The following is a 21,798-nucleotide window of genomic DNA, read 5'->3' on the forward strand; positions in this document are numbered from 1 at the left end:
AATCAGCCATTGGTATCCAAGATGCCCCAAATAAGTAACTTTCTGGGTCTTCACTTCTTAGTCTCTAAAATTAAGGAGTTGGACTAGGACAGATGCCTGGATTCCAACCTCACCCCAGCTCTCCACTTACTGAGTGTGTGTGACCTTTGGTCACTGAACCTCTCTGCCTCCTTTCCTCATCTATAAAATATTGCTAATAGTACCTACCTCCCATCTTTGTTTCAAAGATGAACTGTTAATAAATTGCAAAGTATTTAAAACAGAGCCTGGTACATACAAAGTACTATGTAAGTAGAAACGTAAATTTACAAAATCCCCTCCCACCGTGGACCTTTCTCAGGCTAGGGGAGGGCGTATGGAGGCGACACGGGTAGCATGGCCCAGAAGCTACGGGACCTCGAAACGCTCGCCTACTCACTGAAGGTGCAAGGACTACGATACCCATAATGCTTCCTGTGGTCCCGCCCACGCGGTCTCTTTCCCACGCGCTTACAGGTAGTCGGCCAGGGGTTCGAGGACTACGTTGCCCACAATGCATCTCGCGGGCCTGCCCTTCCAGGCTTATTCCCACCCTCGACAGCCGGCTCAGCTAATGGCGCGAGGACTACATTACCCACAGTGCTGCGGTGGGCCCGCCCACACGGCCTCGTTCTCTAGTACCACAGCGGGCTCAACCCGTGGCTGGAAGAGGACGTAGCTCGGGTTCCGCTTTGTGCAGGTTGTGGGTCTAGGGTCTAGCCGGCCCGCCTGCTGCACCCCCACGCCCACGGTCCTGCCCCCGGCCCGGCCCGCCGCACTGCCGGTGAGTGCGGGCGCGGAGTCCCGGCCCACGCCGCTTCCGTCCCGCAGCCCTTCTTCACCAGAACCCGGGGTTGTGCTCGGCCTGGGCCACCGCTCACCCTGCACCCGAGGACGAAACCGGGGAAAGCATGCCCGGCCGGGGAGTCCCTACTCTCTCAGGACCCTGGAGTTGGAGGGGCCGTGGTGACCCATCCACCGAGGGTACCCGGCGGGCTTTCAGGGCTTGCCGAGCCCGAATTGGAGGGTCAAGTCGTGACAGAATCCGCGTCCCTTGGACACAGAGGGCCCTGGTTCTATTTCCAAGGGGACCCCATCCTAAAAGGGCCAACCGTAGTAATGAAAACTGCACTTCCCAAGCTCTGGCCCCGTTCCAGTCAGTGCTCAAAACCCTTTGCAAATATCCCGGTTAGTCCTCTCAAAAGCCTGTGTGTAGGAATATCATCATCTCTACTTTTTGAACGAGGAATCGATGCCCTGAGAGTTTAAGTAACTTGCTTAGGAATTACCAGGGGGCTTAGAAGCAAGGACGGTTTGATTTACTTCAGCTCTTTTGCCAATGAGGGTGAGTTGGCTCTGGGGCTAGGGCAGGGCCTTCTGGGTGTGGACACTTAACTAGCCCCACTGCTGCACCCCAAATGATTATGTTGTTTCTCCACAGAGCCCTGAAAACATCACTTCCAGTGTCTGGCCAGAGGTACAGGGAGAGACAGATTTGACCTTTCAGGCACAAGAAAGAGCAAGACTTGCCCCAGACAATGGCGACCACACCTGGTCTCCAGCCTCCACCACCCCTGGAGCAAGACGAGATCCTGATCGTGAAGGTGGAGGAGGATTTCTGCTGGGAAGAGGAGCCTTCCCTGGAGACAGAAGACCCTAGCCCTGAGACCTTCCGCCAGCTCTTCAGGCTCTTTTGTTACCAGGAGGTGGCCGGACCACGGGAGGCCCTGAGCCGCCTTTGGGAGCTCTGCTGCCGCTGGCTGCGGCCTGAATTGCGCACCAAAGAGCAGATCCTGGAGCTGCTGGTGCTGGAGCAGTTCCTGATGGTGCTGCCTGGGGAGATCCAGGCCCGGGTGCGGGAGCAGCAGCCGGAGAGCGGTGAGGAGGCCGTGGTCCTCGTGGAAGGGCTGCAGCGGGAGCCCAGGAAGCAGAGGCAGCGGGTGAGGTGGGGGGCAATTTGGCCCTAAGGTGAGGAGATGGGGCCCCAACACCTCAGGGCTTTGCTCCTAAGATCTGCATTTGGAGATTCCTTGGGCTGTGGAGCCCGCGGCCTGCCTTGGCCATTGGGAGGAGCTGGGGCTGCCTGTACCTGTGAAACAAAGAAGGCAACTGCAAAGTGTTTCTCAGCCTTGGCCGATGGGTGTAAACCTGTCGATTAAGCACATGTAGCCCCACTAGCTCTCTTTGAACTGTGTGGTTTGGTTCATTCACATCACCCCAGCGTAGGTCCTACACAGGTTTTGATGGGAAAGAGGCTGGAGATCTTCCAAGGCAGGGCCCTGGGGGTTGAAGAGATTCCAGAAGGAGAGGAGCATTGGGAAGAAAGAGCAGGGGCTGGTGGGTGTCCCAGTTAGAGCTCCCCCCCACCCCCAACCTCTCCAGAGCTGCGCTGGCCAGTGCAGTGGCTACCAGTAACATGTGATTTTTTTTTTTTTTTAACGTTTATTTTTGAGAGAGAGACAGAGACAGAGTGTGAGCAGAGGAGAGGCAGAGAGAGAGGGAGAGGAGAGAATCCCAACCAGGCTCTCTGAGCTGACAGCCTGATACAGGGCTCCATCTCATCAACTGTGAGATCGCGACCGGAACCAAACTCGGGAGTTGGATGCTTAACCGACTGAGCCACCCAGGCGCTCCCACGTGTGATTTTTTCAATTAAAACTAAATAAAATGTCAGGTGTAGTTCCTGAGTCACACTGGCCACATTTCAAGGGCTCAGTTGTCACATGTGGCCAGTGGCTACTGTACTGGACAGCTAAGATATGGGACACTTTGTTGTCATGGAAAGTTCTGTGGACAGCACGACTCTAGAGCACGCTCCCAACTTCTTGTAACCAAATTGGAGTAATAGGGAAGTCTTAACAAATTCTTCTTGCTCAGATTAGGTTAGTCCTACTGCATAGCTCTTAGCTCAGATTGGATTAGTTCTTTGGCATGCCTTTCCTCTGTCTCTATGCACCCCATAACCTCTGGGGACTGTCTCTTCTTAGAAGTGTGGGATGTTGAGCTTGATGCAGCGATCCCTGGCACTGGTTTTAAAGTTTTCTTATCCCAAGTACTGTTGCAGAGCTCAGCAAACGCTGAGACCCAAGTTGATCGTGTTCACCTGTTCTGGAATTGGGACATAGATGGTCTCAGAGCACTTGTCACTGACTTCAGGAAATGTAGCACATGCTATAGTGTGAACTTCTGAAATGAGATCTGATTCAGGGCCTTTCTGGTCCAGGGTCTGTGGGGAACACCAAGGAAGGAGGGGTAAGAGAGTGCAGTGTGATGGGGAGACAGTGGAGTCTCACTCAGGGGCAGAGCAAGCCTCCGTTTGTCCAGGTTGGGAGCCTGACCTCTTCCCAGCTCACATTCCTTCTCCCAGAACAGTCTGGAGGGAGGACTCTGTGCGATGGGGAGGCCTGTGGGGGCAGACCTGGGGAGGTAGCCGGCGGGGGTGGTTGTGGTGAGGCACAGCTGGGGGGAGCCTGGGAGCCTGGGAAGGGAGCATGGCCAGGGGTGCCTGAGGCAAAAGTGGTTGGGGACCTTGTGGGTTTTCTCCCAAACTTCTGGGAACTGCTGGGCAGATCTCCATCTGCATGCAGGGCCTGGAAGTGCTCCCTGATGATGTACCGCCCCACGGGACAGGAGAACAGTGCTTGAAACACCAAGTGGAGGCGGAGCCAGAGGAGCTGTCTCTGGAGGAAGGGTCTGGATGCTCCAGCCAGCAGCCCCCAACCCAACTGAGCCACACACCAAAGGGGAGCCCCCAGCTCTGGCCAAAGAGGGGTGAGTCGCCATCCCTCTGGATGAAGGAAGCCCTGCAGGGAAAGGAAGCAGAGGGAGGAGGTTGTCACAGGAGGCTGGGCCACTGCCTGTGGGAAGGACAGGTTCCTGCCCAGGACTGAGCGTAGGTGCAGAGTAGTTGGCCCTGTCTGGGCCTTTGCTACTGTTTCCACACCTGGGCTGTGTGGCCTTCTCTGACCACGCTGTGTCTTTCCCCAGGCCCGGTGGCCTCCCAGCATCAGGAGACGGCACCGGCCACATCCTTCGGTTCATCCTGGTCCCAGGTGAGTGGGTGTTCCACTGCATCCCTGTGTGTCCCACGCCCTTGTTACAGGGACACTTTCTCCATGGCCAGGTCCAGCTTTCGGAGGTGCTCCTCGTGGAATGACCCCTTCACCCTTACTTTTACCTCCTGGAAGTCTTCTCTCTGGTGCCATCTGGGTATTAGGTGTGTCGCAGAGGATTCCAGGGCTTAGTTGTGGACTGGGGCAATTGCCTCAAACCTAGCTGGGCGCTAGATTCTTGGGACCTTGGGCAAAAATATAGATTCATCCCCCAGCCCTGGCCTGGAATCAGAGCCTCCGTAGCTTGTTTAAATAACAGCTTTATTGAGATATAATTCATATACCACACAACTCGGCCATTTAGAGTACTTAACATTTAGTATATGTATAGAGTTATGCAACTATCATGATGGTTCTCAAAACATACTCCTCTTCAAAACACCCGGTACCTGTTAGTGGTCCCTCCCCACCCCTGTTCCCCAGCCCCTGGTGGTCTTCTTTCTGTCTCTGTGCATTTGCCTCTTCTAGACATTGCTTGCTTGGGTTTTAATGTGCTCCTCGGGTCACCGTGGTGCTAGATTTGGGAACTACTGGCCTGGAGGCATCCTGAAGTTCCCAAGACACCCGACTCGGGTCCCAGGGCTGGTTCGACCTGAGGCAAGGCATGTCTAACTCGTGCCCCTGAGGAGCATGGGCCCCAGTGGCTGAGCGCGCAGTGGACCAGCTGCTCCATACGGTCGCTCTGTCCATGGTGTCTCTGGGCCTGCAGCAGTGGGACACGGCATGGTGGTGACGGTGTCCTCCCAGCTAGCAGGATTCCACTGTTCTGTGAGCGGAACTTGAGGAGCAGGAGTGGATGACCGCATATGGAGAGGGATGGTGTAGGAGAGAGGCAGTGGGGGAGGCAAACAGGATCTGCCGTTGTGTTACAGGTGGAGGGGGTGGGTGAGCCTGCTAGGCCGGCCGCATGAAGGAGCCGTGGCAGGGGACTGAGTGGGTTGCACTCCAGCAGGTGCCGGTGACCTTGGAGGACGTGGCGGCATACCTGTCCCAGGAGGAGTGGGAGTGCCTGGACCCGGCTCAGCGGGGCTGCGTCTGGGATGTGCTGCCCGACAGCGGGGGTAACGTGCTCATCAGTGGCATGTCTGTGACGTGGGCCAGTCTCAGGGAGGGTGGCTCCTTCCCTTAGGCTGGCTGTGGCCCACTTGGCATCTCCCAGGCCGTCTCCCTGCCCAGTACCGTTCCTGTCTCTCCACCACTTACAGAAGCCAATCCAGCAGTTTGTGGACTGCAGTGGCCCAAGGAATCCCTGGGGAGCATGTTAAACTAGGAACTCACACCCCGCACCAGGTTGGTTCCATGGGCCGGGCACACTCCCTGGAGAGCCTGCTCCGCACCCAGCTGAGTGCAGCCTGCAAAGGCAGGGTTGCTAGAGACCCGTCAGAGGCCCAGCTGCAGTGGGGAGAGTATGGCTGCTCAGCTCATCCCAGGCAAGTGCCCAGAGCTGTCCTGGGTTCCTCCGTCCACACGGCTCGTCCAGTTTCACTTAGCCTCTGTGCCGCCCGTGACCCCTGTGGGTAGAGCTGCTCCTGGCAGGGCCTTGGCCATCCACAGCCTCTCCTTTCCAGCCCTGTCCCCAGCTCATCCCCCAACACTGTCTGGTTTTGAAGGAATTGAGGTGCTTGTTTGGTATCAGTTGGATTTCTTCAGAGAAACAGAACCAATTGTGTGTGTGTGTGTGTGTGTGTGTGTGTGTGGTGTGTAAGTAAAGGCATTTATTTTAAGGAATTGGCTCATAGGATGGTGGAGGCTGGCAAGCCTAAAATCTGTAGGGCAGTCCTGCAGGCTGGAAATTCAAGTGAGAATTGATGTTGCAATCCTGAGTCTGATGTCTGCAGGGCAGGCCAGCTGGCACGAAACCCAGGCAGAATTCCTCTTCTGGGAAACCACAGGTTCTGCTCTTAAGGGCTTCAGCTGATTAGATGAGGCCCATCCACTAGTACTGAGGCTGATCTGCTTTACTTACAGCTGAGTGTAGATGTTAAGTAGAGAGTATAGCAACCTGAGAGGAGTTTTTTAAGTATATTTATTTAGAGAGGGTGGGGAGAGAGTGTGGGGAAGGGGGAGAGAGAGAGAGAGAGAGAGGGAGAGAAAGAGAATCCCAAGCAGGCTATACGCCTTCAGCACAGACCTTGATGCGGGGCTTGCATTCACAAACCATGAGGTCGTGACCTGAGCTGAGATCAAGAGTCTGATGCCTAACTGACTGAGCCACCCAGGTGTCCCAACCCAAGAGGTCGTTTAGCTTGGCTGTGGTGCCATTGTTCGGTTAAACACCAAAACACTGTTGACATTGGGGCTGGATAATTCTGTTATGCCATCCTGTGTGCCATAGGGTGTTCGCCAGCCCCCCCTGGCCTCCACTCACTAGATTCCATTAGCAACACTCCACTGCCTGGCTGTGACAACCAAAAATGTCTCCAGACATTGCCAAGTGCCCTCTCAGGGCCACCATTGCCCCCGGGGTTAGAATCCCTGGCTTAGAGGCTAAAAGCCTGGACTCCAGAGCCCACCCTGTAACTTACTAGCCAAGTGACTCTGGGTAAGTTCTTTAACCTTCCCGTGCCTCAGTTTCCTCATCTTAAATGGGGCCATAACAGCACCCACCTCCTTGGCGTGGTGAGGGTTTCACGAGCTGCTGCCCATGGTTAATTATCTCCATCCAGGGTCTGACAAGCACTTCCTGCTGAGTGTTCTGAGGCTCCGCCCAGCCTTTGCTTTCTTTCTTATCAGGAGCCTCCCCTGGCCCCATGAAGGCCTCAGGGACTGTGCTTTCTCTGTCTCAGGGCTTGGGCTGCAGCTTGAGGATGGAGAGGGTGCCAGGCAGGACGTGCCGACGAGAAGGGAGCAGGACCGAGAGCTGGTTGGGGGCATGACCAGGCCTGAGCAGTCTCTGGAAGGAGGAAGACCCCGGCGGGGTGAGAAGCCGTACGCGTGCCCTGAGTGCGGCAAAGGCTTCAGTAAGACGTCCCACTTGACCAAGCACCAGCGCACACACACTGGGGAGCGGCCCTACAAGTGTCAGGTGTGCGGGAAGGGCTTCAGTGACCGCTCCAACTTCAGCACGCACCAGCGGGTGCACACGGGCGAGAAGCCCTATGCGTGCGCGGAGTGCGGGAAGCGCTTCAGCCAGAGCTCCAGCCTGGTCATCCACCGCAGGACACACACTGGCGAGCGGCCCTACGCCTGTGCCGAGTGTGGAAAGCGCTTCAGCAACAGCTCCCACTTCAGTGCACACCGGAGAACGCACGCGGCTGAGAAGCCCTTCGTGTGCCCGGCCTGCGGCAGGGGCTTCCGCCGGGGCACCGACCTCCACAAACACCAGCGGACCCACAGCAGAGAGCAGTGCCCCCCAGGCCAGCGGAGCCCCACAGCACGGCTCCGGGAGGCCCCTGGGCCAAAGCCTGGCCACCACTCATTGAACTGTCCATTTCCGGGATCCGTTTCAGAATTTCGAGGTCACAGTTCATGAAGCTGCTGGAGCTGTTTCTGTTTTGGAACCAAAATCCTAACCTTAAGGCATTTCACACTGATCCCATTTGCCCCTGGTGTGGGTCCAGCTTGTGGCAGTGGGACATTTCAGGTGCTCAGGCCCAGGGAGGAATCTGGACACGGAGTTCAGCAGTGACGGCAAGACACCAAGCCGGGTGTACGTGGGTCCTGGGGCTGCTGTACAAATGGCCACGACCCGGGTGGCTCAGCACCACAGGGACGGACTGTCACAGTTCAGGAGGCCAGAAGTCCAAAACCAAGATGTGGGCAAGGCTGCCTCCTTCTGGAGGCCCGGACGGAGAGACCATCCCAGGCCTCTCTCCTGGCTTCTGCTGTTGCCGGTGTTCCTGGTGTCCTTGGCTTGTGGCCACAACACTCCCATCTCTGCCTCTCCCGTGTCTCTGGTGTCCTCTTGTAAGGGCACAGTCATTCCATTTAGGGCCCCTAATCCTGAATGACAGCATCTTAACTAATTACATCTGCAAAGACCCTGTTTCCAAATCAGGGCACATTCTGAGGTTCTGGATGGACATGAAGTTGGGGGACACTCATCAGTCCACTTCAGGGAAACCTCAGTGGCTCCCATTCCTTACTGCATTAACATACCCCAGCCTTCCCTGGTCTCCCCCCTTTCCCTTCCAGCCTTGCCACATTTTCAAAACATAGCCTGTGGGGACTTGTTCCGTATCCCAGTGGTGTCAGCGGGCAGTGGGATGAGTTGGGGGTCACCTGCCTAGAGCCACAGCTGTTCTAAAGGACAGATGACTCATGTGAGTACGCTTCCCTGATAGCCCATCTTCCGACCTCCGCAGGCGTGTGAGGAAGCCTGTGGAGACGACTGACATCTGTCCCCACAGCAGGAGCCAGGGCCGCCTTTGCTCCATCCCCAAGTGGCCAGGACAGAGGCAGCGTTGGTTGCCCCACTTTGTCCCTCTGCGGTGGACATGCTTCTGATCTGTGCACATCCACTATCTCCTGGGTGGCTGAGGGGAACAGTATAGAGTACTTGTTCCATTTAGTCATCACTGAAGTCTTGGGGGCAGCTGCTGAAACCACTGGGTTCCGGAACATTCCACGCAGGGAGTATGGCAGTTTCCCATGGCTGGGTGGCCTTGGACCTCAGGCTGTGCTCCATTCTATTTGTCACCCAATCACTGTATATATTTTCACCTTCCAGCATAACCCAGGTTCCAGGGTGCATGACCTACTCTCTGTTTCCCTAATAAACAAAGCGGGTCCTTCTGGCCTCGTGTGCTCTGCCCTATGTGTTCTTTAGAGAAGGGGGCCACTCAGTTTAAGCATGGTGTTTACCTTCTAGGCCAGCTTCCAGACCTCCAGCACTGCCGGTAACCCAGCTTCCCTAAGTAGCTGCGAGTCTGCAGGCTCACTACTGTCGTGTCCAGGCTGGTGCCAGAGGTGGCCGCCTGCTTCCTGGCCTGGGACCTGGGCCTGTTGGTGCCTCTTCCAGAACATTCTCTCAAGCAACCCTGAGACATACGGCTTTTGTGCCTCTCCTTTTACAGATGGGAAACTGAGGTCCTGAATGCTTTTAGCACCTTGTTCAGGTGGCAGAACTGGTTTTGAGCTCGGGTCTACCACGTCGTCTTCTTGACTTGCCTTACTGGTGGTTCACTGAGTTGAACTTGGAACAAAGAAGTTATTTTCTGTCACTGAAGCATCCCAAATTTCTGGCATTTGAAAGGGATAGAGATGGGGGGGGGGAAGCTGGCCATTGCACTTGACAGGCCGCATGGGTGGAGGTGTGTCACATTTGGGCTTCTGTGGCGGAGCCCCGACCACACTGCATGTGTCCTGGAGCAGAGGGTGAGGGGTCTCCGTGGATGTGTGAAGAGTCAGGAGTGCAGGTGACGCAGCCTGGCCACTTTCCCTGCAGGTAGGCCCACCCGGGGCCTCCTGTGGCCTTGGTGGAACCTGTCTTGCACCTGACCCCTTGTCATTGGGCCACGTCAAGTGGGGTCTGTGGCCCCGATCTTGGCTATCTGTGGCTGAGGCCAGGCAGAGCCTGCCTTGCCTAGGGCAGGGCTTGATGACAAGAGACCCTTGGCCAGCCTCAACACCTGCAGCAAGTGATGACCCCAGCTGAATGCTGGAATACATTCTTAAATGCTAAGGACCCTGCCAAGCTGCTGAGCCTGTGATGTGGAGAGACTCGAGGTGACTGCTCTTACCAGGGAGCAGGGGCAGAGACAGAATCCTGGAAACAAGTTGGTGAGAGAAGAGAGGTGCCAGAGATCAGGGCTGCAGCCTATTGGGGGCTGCAGGGCTGAGAACCGGAAGAAATGACTGAATATGGAGGACAGTGGAGGATAATGTTCGCAAAGTAACACGGAAGGACGTCGCCCACGAGGTGGGGCCCCGCTCTGTTCCATGGGGACAGTTTGGGTGTTAGGACACTCAGTACTCTATCTCCACATAAAGGTCAGCCCCACCCGAAGTCAGGAAGGACCCTAGAACAGATGTGTGCCTTTGTATCTTGGTTAAAGAAAAAAAAACAGTCCAGTCTTCACCCCTTTATCAAAAAGTCCATTTGGTGTGTGTGTGTGTGTGTGTGTGTGAGGTGGGGGGTGTGGTATGCTAATGCAAGCACATAAAATAGCAAGCATCCAGGGACTCAAGATCAGGCTAAATTCTCTTCAAAGACCCTTTCAACCTTGAAATTCTCTAAATATGTTTTATTGCAGTTTTAGTTTTAAAAAAGACCTCGTATGATGGAAAACAACAGATGCACCTTAAAGAGAAGACTGCAGGAGCAGTGAACACGCTGGACAGCCCCTCCGTCCGCACAAACTACTGTCTGCGGAATCTCCCTCCAGACGCTTTTCAAAGGAGTTGTCATCACGCTCTGTGTACAAATTTAGCATCTTTGCTCTGAGGGCATAGAATGATCACACCACATTTTAACAGAGGTCTGGGTGACAGCCCCCCAGTCAGAGGGTCCCTGGGCTACATAAGCACATTCTCATGGAAACACGGGAGAGCCAGGGGACCACCAGGGCCTGGGTATGTCGATGGACAGTCGAATCATCCCGCCAAGCTCCTTCTCAGACCCAGTCCTGGAGGCAACTACAGCTGGCCCAGAGGAGGCACCCGGGCCTCCTTGACTGTCCCTGGCCCAAGAGGGTCCTCCAGCGCCCTGGGGCAGCACCTGGTCTGGGTGCTCTGCTTCTCAGCCCGGTGTGTCACATGTTGCTTCCTCCCAGTTCTGGAGCTGGCCGTATCTTCAAGGACTTGAGCCTTCTGGCCACCGGGACCCTCAGTGGCTGGCAGATTGGGCTGAGCTGTCCCCTTCCGAAATGCCCTGAGCTGCTGGAGAAGCTGACTCTTCCCAGTACAGTCCCTGTGACATATGACAAGCAACCTCAACACCAAGTGGAGCCAGACCCCCCCCATCCAGAGTGCTTCCAGAAACATGTTCACTGGTTCTCAAGACAGTTAAGATTTTGGCCTCTCAGCCCTTGCTGGGTCATAGGGCATGTTAGCATGTTAAAGGCCTGTGGGAGGAAACCTATGTGATGCTTCTCAACTCAGATTTTTCTTCTTTTTTCCCATACACCTAATGATGTTCCATTTTAGGGGGAACACTGCCTTTGACTCTGACATTCCCACAGGGTAGGATCCACAGGCTTTTCAATTCCAAAAACTATAGATACAGCATATAAGTCATGTGGGGCCTCTGCATGTTGGGGAGTGGAAACTTCTCTGAATTTAACATTGCACTTCTTAATTCACCCTGGCCTTTCCTTTCTAGCTAATAGCCATCACTTTATTCCATCCTGACAACTTCTTTTCACTTCCAATGCTATCAGCAGTAGGGACCAAATCAATTTGGAGAGCTATTTTTTAGAAGGAAAGTACTAATCCCTTCTCAGGAGCGAAGTGAGGTATCCTTGGTGATGTCCGGAGGACAGCAGCCCAGGCTGGGCCCCAAGTGGGCTCCCACGGGCCACCTCCCAGACCACCCCTAGGCCCACACGTGCTGGCCCTGTGGGTGCAAGACAAAGCTGAAAGCACAAACATCAAACGTGCCAGGCTGAGGGCTTGCTGTGGAAAGCAGAGATGGACCATGCCCAGGTGGCGGGAGCCCCTTGGTGGTTACCGTAGCCCCTGGGAGGAATGACGCTCCGGCTCTGCTGGGCCCTGTTGGTCTCCAAGAGCCGCTGTCTCTTCCTCCTCCTCGCTGTCAGAGGAGCTGGAGCTGGAGGTGACGAAACCTTGGTTCACAGAATGTATCCCACGCCACCCGGGCCTCCCTACTGACCAAGACCACTGAGGTTTCCTGCCAAGTGGTGGAGGGACCAACTCCAGGGCGATGTACCAAAGCCTAGACTGCTGGCTTTAAGCTCTGCCTGGGTTCTGCTCTCCCTGCAGGGAGACCCTGCTGATGGGACCAAGTGGGACTGCCGGCCAGGCTCAGCTCCTGGCTACGAGCACTTCTCCACCAAGCAGTGCTCTGGTACTAGCCCACATGGGCGCTGTCCCACACCGTCCCACCTGTCGAAGCCCCTGCTCCTCCTGAGGCCAACGTGGCTAATGCAAAACAGGGCTGTCACCACTTCCAGTACCTTTCTGAAGACCCAAGGTCCGATGGCTCCGTGGGCCGCAAATCGATGAAGACAGTAGGAGGCTCTGCTGGGCCCCTTAGCTGCAGGCCGCTGGCCAGCCTTAGGCCCAGCTCAGCCTGGAAGCCCGGCTCCATCCAAGCAGTTCTGAGATAAGAGAGCAGGGTTTTCTGAGTCACTTCTGGGTGATTATGGTGTGACCTGTGCTGGGCTCAGGGCTGCCCCCAACTGGACGCCCGCCATGTGCAGGGCACTGAGCTAGGCCCTGTAAGTGCCCTTGTTCTTTTTTGCTCTTCAGAACAACCCTCAAGATTTGGCCAACAATGCCCAACAGAACCATCCATGGTGACTGACATGTTCAGGGTCTGTGCTTTCCCATGTGGTAGCCACTGGCCAAAGGTAGCTACTTAAATTTACATGTTAGCTAGTTGAAATAAATAAAAAAATAAAATTAAATCATTTCCTTGGGGCACCTGGGTAGCTCAGTCATGATCTTCGGCTCAGGTCATGATCTTGCAGTTTATGGGCTGGAGCCCCGCATCAGTCTCTGTGCTGACAGCTCAGAGCCTGGAGCCTGCTTCAGATTCTGTGTCTCCCTCTCTCTCTGCCCCTCCCCAACTCCTGCTCTGTCTCTCTCTCTCTCAAAATTAAATAAATATTAAAAAAATGTATAAAAAAAATCATTTCCTCATTTGTACGAGACATGTTTCAAAGGTTCAGTAGCCACATGTGGCCAGTGGCTATCAATTGGACAGTGCAGGTCTAGATACTTCTACTGGACACGGGGTTGCTAGGAACGGAAGCCCACTCCAAGTAGCTCAGGTGAAAAGGGGGATTCAGTGGCTCTCAGATTCCTAAAAAGAGTGGAAAAACCAAAGTGTGGGAAGCTAGGCTTTAAGGGATCCTGGTGCCCTGTCCCCACCTCTTCCCTTTCGGCTTCAGTCTTTCTCACTACAGCTGGCCTTTCTCAGCCCTCCCATCCCCATCCGGACACACTGAGACTGAGAATTCTCAGGGAAAGGCTCTGATTGGCCTGGCTTGGGTCACAGGCCAGTGCTAGCCTAACAGTCTGACAAGGCAGGTCCTTGTCTGGGGAAGTCATGTGGATGATGGAGGGAGGGTTCCTATCGAGTGTGCAAAGAGTAGGTGCTCTGAGGCTCGAGTCCCAGCCCTGCCATCTATGGCCTAGACAGGCCAACCTCTGAGCCTCAGTTTCCCCATCTATAACACGGGTATAAGATAATAGCAGCACCTACCTGATCAGATTGTTGAGATGAAATGAGAAATATACATCAAGTGCCCCCCCCCCCAGGTAGGCCTAATAAATGCTATAAGTCCATGGGCCACTTCCACAGAGGACAGGGCTGTAGCTGGCAAGAAGTCCCACCTGCTGCTGGTCTCCCGCTGCTTGGTGTCCTGGGGCATGTCAGCAGGTGCCTTCCAGGCAGAAGAGGCTCTGGATTGTGTGGCACCCAGGAGGGCGAGCCGTTCCATGAGCCTGTCCTGGGTGTTGAGCAGGGTGTGGTCTGAGGGCAGAGCGGGGAGGCTGCTTAGTGGGGACACTGCCCCTGTTTGATTTACAGTAGTCTGAGCTACTGATTCCCCTTGGAATCATTGGTGTAGACACACACTACCTTGTACACGTCCTCTGCCACTGAGCCCTGTACAAAGACCCCCACCTCCAGCTCAGCAGGGCCAGGGGAGTGGTATGTACACAATCCCCATAAAGAGGGAGTGACTTACTACTAACAGTTTACCTCACTCCTCAGTCCCACATGTCAGAGGGAACCATAATTAACAATTAACACTTAAAAAAAAAAAAAAAAAGGCGGGGCGCCTGGGTGGCTCAGTCGGTTGAGCCTCCGACTTCAGCTCAGGTCATGATCTCACGGTTCGTGAGTTCAAGCCCCGCGTCAGGCTCTGGGCTGATGGCTCAGAGCCTGGAGCCTGCTTCTGATTCTGTGTCTCCCTCTCTCTCTGCCCCTCCCCCATTCATGCTCTGTCTCTCTCTGTCTCAAAAATAAATAAACATTTAAAAAAAAAAGGCAACAGGATTATCCTCTGTAGATTTTTTTTCACTGTATAGATTGTCTTTCCATGTTAACATACATAGATTCCCTTCATTGGGTTTTAGTGCATTTTGTGCTGTAACTGCTTTAGCTTGACTCCTATAGAATATTGAATATGGGTCATTTCCAAATTTTCACAATTATAAACAGTATTGCAACAAACATCCTTGAATACACACCTTCACCCACTGGGGTGTTTAGGATAGACTTTAGCAGTGGAATAAGTGAATTGAAGGCTTAAGTGCCTTTATTTTTATTTTTTTTTAATTTTTTTCCAACGTTTTTTATTTATTTTTGGGACAGAGAGAGACAGAGCATGAATGGGGGAGGGGCAGAGAGAGAGGGAGACACAGAATCGGAAACAGGCTCCAGGCTCCGAGCCATCAGCCCAGAGCCTGACGCGGGGCTCGAACTCACGGACTGCAAGATCGTGACCTGAGCTGAAGTCGGACGCTTAACCGACTGCGCCACCCAGGCGCCCCTTAAGTGCCTTTAAAATAGAGAATGCATTCTGCCACAATGCCCTCCAAAACAGGTGCGTGGACTACAGCCGCTGCCTTACAGGAGAGAGGGTTTCTCCACACCCTGCTGTAAGGCATTAAATTACAAACAAACAAGCAAACAAAAAAACCTTGTTGAAACAGCACCAGGGGCTCAGTCACAGAGGGAGTTTGCTCCGGAACTGGAAGCCGGAACCCACAAACCTCCTTGCTCCTTTGCTTCACTCACCTTTGTGGCCCGGGATGGATGAGGAGGGAAGAGGAGCTTTCCTTTTATTTACAGAACTGCCCAGAGCGAGCCCACAAGTGCAAGGGCAGTAATCACATCCCTGGCTTTCTCGGTAAATGGGGAGATGAATGGAAGCAGAGTTTGCTTAGGAGCTGGGTGAAGAAGCACAAAATGCAGGTTGGTTTGCTCTCAGAGAGAGAGAGGAAGGCCTGAGGGGGTGGGCAGGAGGAAAAGGTGTGGGTCAAGGGTAGGGACCGTGTCTGAAGGCCCCCCTGGTATCTCCAGAGCCTCTTCCACGCCAGACACCAGCAGGGGGTCATATGTATAATGAATGAGTGAGTGAATGAGTGAATGGGTGAAATTTCCACGGGCTGGCACCTGACCTGTGTGGGACCATGAGGGCTGAGCAACAGAGAGGACATGGTGGGCTGCCAGGCTGACCCTATTTTTGAGAGACCCTAGGAAAGAGCTGCTTATGGGGATGCACTTGGGCCCTGGCGTTCAAGATCAGACCTTGGCCCAGGCGGTCAGCTGCCCACCACGTAGCTCCAGGTGCGCGATCTCCCCTGTCATCTTCTCGCCCTGCCAGACTTTGAAGGATGTGATCCAAATCCCACTCTTCAAGTTGCTGAAATAATTAAAGGAGTGATTAAAATGCAGCCACAGGGTCCTGGCAGCAGGAGTGCCTGCTTCCACAGCTGCCGTGACCAACAGAGGCCATCGTGGGTTGTTTTGGGTTAGAAATGAGGGTTTGGGTGCCTGCCCACATTGGCACGGGCTCCCTCTCTCACCCACACCTCCATTAAGGTGGGTGGGGCCAGCGTCTCCTGCCTTCTCTTTCCTATGCCTTTTTTAGGCAACACTTTGTTTTTGGCACAGAGACACTGTTTGACCTGGAAACCCCAGTGTTGTCTTAAAACTCTTTAGGTTCATACAGGTTTAGAGTGTTGGGAGGTTAAAACGTTTTGCTCTCTTAAGGAACAGATTGTTCTGGGCAGGTGCTCCCACACAAGGACCTGGAAAAGAGTGCTGGGGGCGTCCAGGTGTGGCGAGAGGAGGGAGGAAGGTAATTGGGAATTGATGTTCCTTGTAGCTCCTTGTGGCCCTAGGGTGAGTGAAGACAGAAGTGTTTGGGGCCAGCAGAATGGAAAGAATGGCTTGTTTAAACCACAACCGATGAGAATGAAATTGGTAAAAATGACCTCCATGTACAACCTGATACCGTTTTTCAAATTGAATTTCAAATTCAAATTATCAGAATTTGAAAATAAGGCAAAAAAAAAAGGAATTGTGTGATGTTTAAATGTCATGCTGGAGCTTTTGTGACAAGCCCACCTTTCTGGGGACAGTAATTTGGCTTGCACAGTTGACCAGGGCCCACCGATTTTACAACTTTGTAAACTGAGAACAGGTACAGTGGGTTTTTTTCTGTCTGGTAGAGGTGATAACCCCAAAAGTGACAAAAACTTGTTACTTTTGTTAGGATGGTGACCAATTTTGTACTTAGTATAGCAATTTTATCTCAGCACTCCTTTCTTTTTCCGCAGTTTTACAAAATCCCAGTTTCTCATAATCTCTTCGACCTGGCTTTGTCTTCCTGCCGGTTCCCTCATTAATGAGCTAAATACAACGTTAACAGGTGCTCACACTAGTTGTGTGAAAGTGACAGCTTTAAGATTTTGGGAATTGTGCTTCAACAAAGTTTGTTCTATATCTTTATGTGGTTGTCTGTCTTTTTTTTTTTTTTTTCTTTTCAACGTTTATTTATTTTTGGGACAGAGAGAGACAGAGCATGAACGGGGGAGGGGCAGAGAGAGAGGGAGACACAGAATCGGAAACAGACTCCAGGCTCCGAGCCATCAGCCCAGAGCCCGACGCGGGGCTCGAACTCACGGACCGCGAGATCGTGACCTGGCTGAAGTCGGACGCTTAACCGACTGCGCCACCCAGGCGCCCCTGTCTGTCTTTATAAACATGCTTTAGATTAGAATTCCTCCAGCCCTTCCTTCCTCCCTTCCTTCTTTCCTTCCTTTTAAAGAAGGATGGAGTCTCCTTGTTCTTCCTTATTCTCGTTAACTCTACCTAAGGATGGTCTGTCAGGACCACACACCCACTGAGACAGGCATGACTGATGGCTGGGGGACCTAGGACCATGTGCCTAGGGGCTTAAGGTCATTGCTGTAGACTGAATGTCTGTGTCCCTCAAAAATCCACACGTTGAAATCCTAATGCCCAATGTGATGGTGTTTGGAGGTGGGGCCACCGGGAGGTGATTATGTCATGAAGGTGGAGCTCTTATAAAAAGGCCCCAGAGAGCTCCCTCGCCTCTTCCACCGTAAGAGGGCACAGCCAGATGTCAGGAAGAGGCTCTCACCAGACACTGAATGTGCTGGCGCCATGATCTTGGACTCCCCAGCCTCCAGAACTGTGAGAAACGAATTTCTCTTTAAGCCCTCCGTCTGTGGCATCTGTTATGGCAGCCCAGGTGTAGTGGGCCAGCCCTCAGGTTGTCCTGTGGAGGACCAGCTCACGGCCAACGTGCAGGGGACGCCCTGAGGAAGCACAGGCTGGAAGATGCCTACCTGGAGGGAGAGCACCAGCCGTCCTTCCCGGGGCCCCTCTGGTGGAGTCTCTGGTCTTGGAACTGCCACTGCCGCTGCACAGGGTGCCTCTTCCACTTGACTTTGGTCACTGCAGGCTGGGTCCTGGGCATCCCAGGTGACTTTATGGAGTATGTCCTTCTCAATCATCTTCCTCCTCTCGTTTCGGAGGGCTCTGCGGTCTGCATAGTCTGCGGCCCAACCGGTTTGTGAGGCGGCGCTCAGGGGCTCTGCTTTCAGGCCGTCTTCCCAGGGGGACAGGGTGGCTTCCCCCTGCAGCCCTTGGTGAGGACCCTGGGTGCTGAGGGACACAGCCCCATGGTTGTCTTCCTGCCACTTGGGGGTGTCCTTGGGCACCCTGAGAAGAGAACTGGTTTCCCCACAGCTGTCTCTAGGCCCGCCAGGGTCTCCACCTTGCAGAGAGGCAGAAGCCTCTGTCCTTGGGCCCCACTCTCTCCAGGGTTCTGTGCTGGGTTCCACAGGCACTGCACCTGGCTGTGGACAAAATGGGTGTCCTCAGCGTTCTCAAAAACATACTTGAGGGAATTTTTGTGTGTATGCAGTAAAACAGGTATTTAACATAAGATTTGCCATTTTAACCATTTTATCATTCTGTGACATTAAGCACATTCATAATGTGCAATCGTCACCACTATTTCCAAAGCTTTTTTTATCACCCCAAAGAGACTGCACCTTCCCTCCCCCCCAGGCCCCTAGTAACCTCCAGTCTACTTTCTGTCTCTATGGATTTGCCTGTTCTAGATATTTAATATAGGTGGAATCACACAATACTTGTCCTTTTGTGTCCTTTGGCTTAGCTTAGTGTTTCCAAGGTGCATGGAGGTTGTGGGTCAGTACTTGATCCTTTTTTATGGAGTGCATAATATTCCATTGTATGGACTATATTTTGTTGATCCATTTCATTTGTTAGTGGCCATTGGGTTGTTGTTACCTTTTGGCCACTGCAAATAGGCCACACAGCTATTAAGGGGTAGACAAGATGAAACCTAGGCCCTCTGACTCCAGAGCAAGCCCACAGCCTCTGCCCCGATGAGTGAGGACAGACTTTCTTGTCCCAGGTTGGGAAAAAAAAATTCTCCAGGACAGTTGCTGAGGTAATTGTAGAAATGAAGAAAACGCAAGATAAACTCACGTGGACATCCCTGCACCTGAACTAACTAGAGGTCTTGGCAGGCCTGGGAATTTCAGACCTTCTTCTAGGTGTAGCTGAGTGAGGGAGTCATGATGATGAACGTTCTGTAAGATGACCCTGTATCAGTGCTTGCACTGAGATTTCCAGAACTCTCAGCACATAACCGCTGCCTCTAAACTGGCACTGAGGGGCGCCTGGGTGGCGCAGTCGGTTAAGCGTCCGACTTCAGCCAGGTCACGATCTCGTGGTCCGTGAGTTCGAGCCCCGCGTCGGGCTCTGGGCTGATGGCTCGGAGCCTGGAGCCTGTTTCCGATTCTGTGTCTCCCTCTCTCTCTGCCCCTCCCCCGTTCATGCTCTGTCTCTCTCTGTCCCAAAAATAAATAAACGTTGAAAAAAAAAAAATTAAACTGGCACTGAGACTTGACCAAACTCTAGAATGGCTTCTAGCAGCACACGGCTAGCATGACCCCAGTCCGTGAAAACATCTGCCTGAGAGAGCTCAGTGCTGTGGGGAGAATTCAGTGTTTGTTCCAGCCAACACCTGATGAGAGGCCCCTGACCTCCCTTTCTTAAGAGCATTTCCTAAAAAGGGCTTCAGACTCGGAGCTACGTGTCTCTTACAACCCAGAAGCATCTGTCCTGGGCCTGAGAGCCTTTCCTTTGGAATGTTCTCGTCAGGAAGGACATGGCCTCTGTCTCCCTTCTTCCAGGTAGGATAGACTCCTGACTTCCGTACCTGCCAGCGGACACGCCTGGCCTAGTCGCACCCACGCTGGCCTGCCCTTTGTGATCGTTCACTTCTCTGACTCTAGTGAGCCCTGTTCTCCCCTCCCTCGGTCTCCCTTGGAAACCCCGGTCACCTCTGCACAAGTCGGAGGGAGCTCAGCTCTTTCCCTGCTGTCAGCAGTTACCGAATGAAACCTGCTTCCCCTGCTTTGACGAATGTCTGGCTGTGCTGGTCTGTGACAGCATACCCACTTCCCCTAGTTAATGAGTGATAACTAGTCATAATAATTACAGCAGAGGTAGGCCTGTCTCCCGGAGCCTTTAAGAAGAGCCAAAAGGCCTGATCAGTTGGGGACCTGCCCGGTGATGAAAGTCTATTGATGGGTTCTATTTATAAGGGCAGCAATTAATTTTAAGCATCAAGCCATTTTTTTTTTTTTTTAGCAGCAGGCAAAAGTTTATTAGAATATAGGATTAGAAAGGAAGAATAGTAGGAAAGCTCTCTTTACAGAGAGGGGACATTCGAAAGTGAATGCCCCAAGCCATTAATTTTAGATAGAGTTTTTGGTCTTACCTGGGGCTCTGGGAAATGAGAAAAGAAGATGGAAAATTTGCTCTGACAGTTGGCGATGACTGTGATACGTGGTTACAGAGTGTGCTTTGGCATTTCTAATTGTTTCTTGTGTTCACCTCACCTCTCCAGTGAGGGGCACCTTCTTACCTCTGAATCCCCACTGTCACCCTTATTAAATCAACAAATGTTTAGGGAGTGCCGCAGTTTTGACCTCTTTGACCCACACCATAGGGTCAGGTGAGAGCGCGGACACCCACACCCACACCCCATTCTGCCCGCAGGGTCCCAGCTTCGTGGATCCCCGGGGCCTGCCTTCTACAGACCTCAGAAGACCCATCAACCGTAGCAAGCCAGGCCCCGGCAGGGTCTTCGGCCAGCTCCTCCGACAGGTCTGGGATCAGGGCAGTGTGATCTCGCTGGAAGATGAACAGCTCCTCTGCCTCGCAGTCCGACTGTGACAAATGAGAGGACTTTTGAATTATAGGGCAGCAGGCAGAGCCAGGAGGGCCTCAGCCTCCGTCTGCCCTTGCCCTGCTGCTCAAGAGTGATCTGGGGAGATCAGCTTTCTCCCAGAGGTCTTTGGCCTGGCTGGTTCCTGCCACTGATATAGAAAAGGGCTCGGCTGCACAGCCTCGTGAAGTGAGATCCCGGGCTCCAGTTGTGCACATACCTGCCACCCCCTAAGACCTTGAACATAACAGGTGCTCAGATAACACCTGGCACTGAACAAACAGGGCAGCAAGGTGGTAGCTGAGAGAAGAGCCCAGCTCTCCCCCTGGCCTGTAACCTTTAGCCATCACATAAATGACACAGTGTCTTAGCGCCTCTAAGGGGAGAGGGGGCACTTGGAGTCACCAGCTCACCTTGCAAGGATATCTGAAGATGAGAACAAATGAGGCTGAAGACATGAAAAGGTACTGGGGTCATGTTATCTACTCTCCGTTAGCTTTGTCGCATGCTGGAAGATACCTGAGGCCCAGGACGCTCTGTTTGTCTTTGTAGGCATCCCAGGAGGGACCCAAACCTGTCAGGTTACTTCTAAATGCCTAGCTGCAAACTGTGAGTTTGGCACCCACTACTAGGGAGCGGCTGCCCAGGGCCTTGTCTACCTTTCTTCATCGATAGGGTCACTGCCATTCTTGTGTGTGTGCACATGCCCACTTTTCACTAGGCGGAGAAGCTGGCACAGCTCATTTAAGACTGAATTCAGAGTCACTCTTGTCACCCAGTGTTCTCAGTTCAGTGTTCGATATCAGTCAGTAGAAACTAGAAACACAATCATGGGGAGGCAGGGTCTGCCAGGTGTGTAATGTCACAAAGGGCTTCTTATTCTTGAAGAGGCAAAGTAGGCTCCATAAATGTTTGTTGAATGAATGCATGCCACCATTTCAATGCATCACGATAAGCTCTTGGAGGAATTCTCCGGTCATAATTTCAGGTCACTGAAATGGCCCGTAAGGATGCCAAGTATGAATAAATGTATTCGGAGGACAAAAAGCAAAATTATGACAAATGCAGGAGCTGATAAGCTCCAAAGCTGTTCTTGGGTCAACACTGTGCTTGCCATGGGAAGAAAGGGCAATCGGGGCCCAGGAAAACATAGGAAGAAGGCGCTTGCTTACCAAGGAGGAATCGGAGTCCAGAGATGGGAGCTGCTCCCTGACGGCCTCAAGGATGGCATCCCAGGGCCCTGTCTGGGAGGCCCAGGGAGGTGGGGACTCCTCATCTTTGTCCTGGGACGCCAT

The 21,798-nt window shown here is 53.3% G+C and overlaps 2 protein-coding genes across 3 annotated transcripts; one reads left to right on the forward strand and one right to left on the reverse strand.

The window, feature by feature from the left end:
* Window positions 1-694: 694 nt before the first annotated feature.
* ZNF500 (zinc finger protein 500) lies at window positions 695-9,321 on the forward strand. 2 transcript variants are annotated; one of them, XM_047087767.1, is made up of 6 exons: window positions 695-802; window positions 1,460-1,958; window positions 3,606-3,789; window positions 4,006-4,070; window positions 5,080-5,191; window positions 6,917-9,321. In XM_047087767.1, the coding sequence occupies exons 2-6, from the start codon at window positions 1,557-1,559 to the stop codon at window positions 7,600-7,602; spliced, it is 1,449 nt and encodes a 482-aa protein (XP_046943723.1). In that variant the 5' UTR covers window positions 695-802; window positions 1,460-1,556; the 3' UTR covers window positions 7,603-9,321. The 2 variants fall into 2 exon arrangements, with proteins under 2 accessions (XP_046943723.1, XP_046943724.1); XM_047087768.1 differs by having other exon boundaries at window positions 5,083-5,191.
* A 1,005-nt stretch (window positions 9,322-10,326) lies between these two features.
* DNAAF8 (dynein axonemal assembly factor 8) lies at window positions 10,327-21,798 on the reverse strand. Its single transcript, XM_047087883.1, has 10 exons — window positions 21,676-21,798; window positions 20,377-20,505; window positions 17,583-18,095; window positions 15,514-15,628; window positions 14,787-14,795; window positions 13,590-13,728; window positions 12,206-12,349; window positions 11,740-11,838; window positions 10,789-10,980; window positions 10,327-10,511 (listed from the first exon to the last, which is right to left on the reverse strand). Exons 1-10 carry the CDS (start codon window positions 21,796-21,798, stop codon window positions 10,373-10,375), a joined length of 1,602 nt encoding a protein of 533 aa, XP_046943839.1. The 3' UTR covers window positions 10,327-10,372.

This window comes from Lynx rufus, unplaced genomic scaffold (genome assembly GCF_022079265.1).
Source record: "Lynx rufus isolate CCGP_SWC_20201006 ecotype Redwood Valley unplaced genomic scaffold, mLynRuf1.p SCAF_23, whole genome shotgun sequence".
NCBI lineage: Eukaryota > Metazoa > Chordata > Mammalia > Carnivora > Felidae > Lynx > Lynx rufus.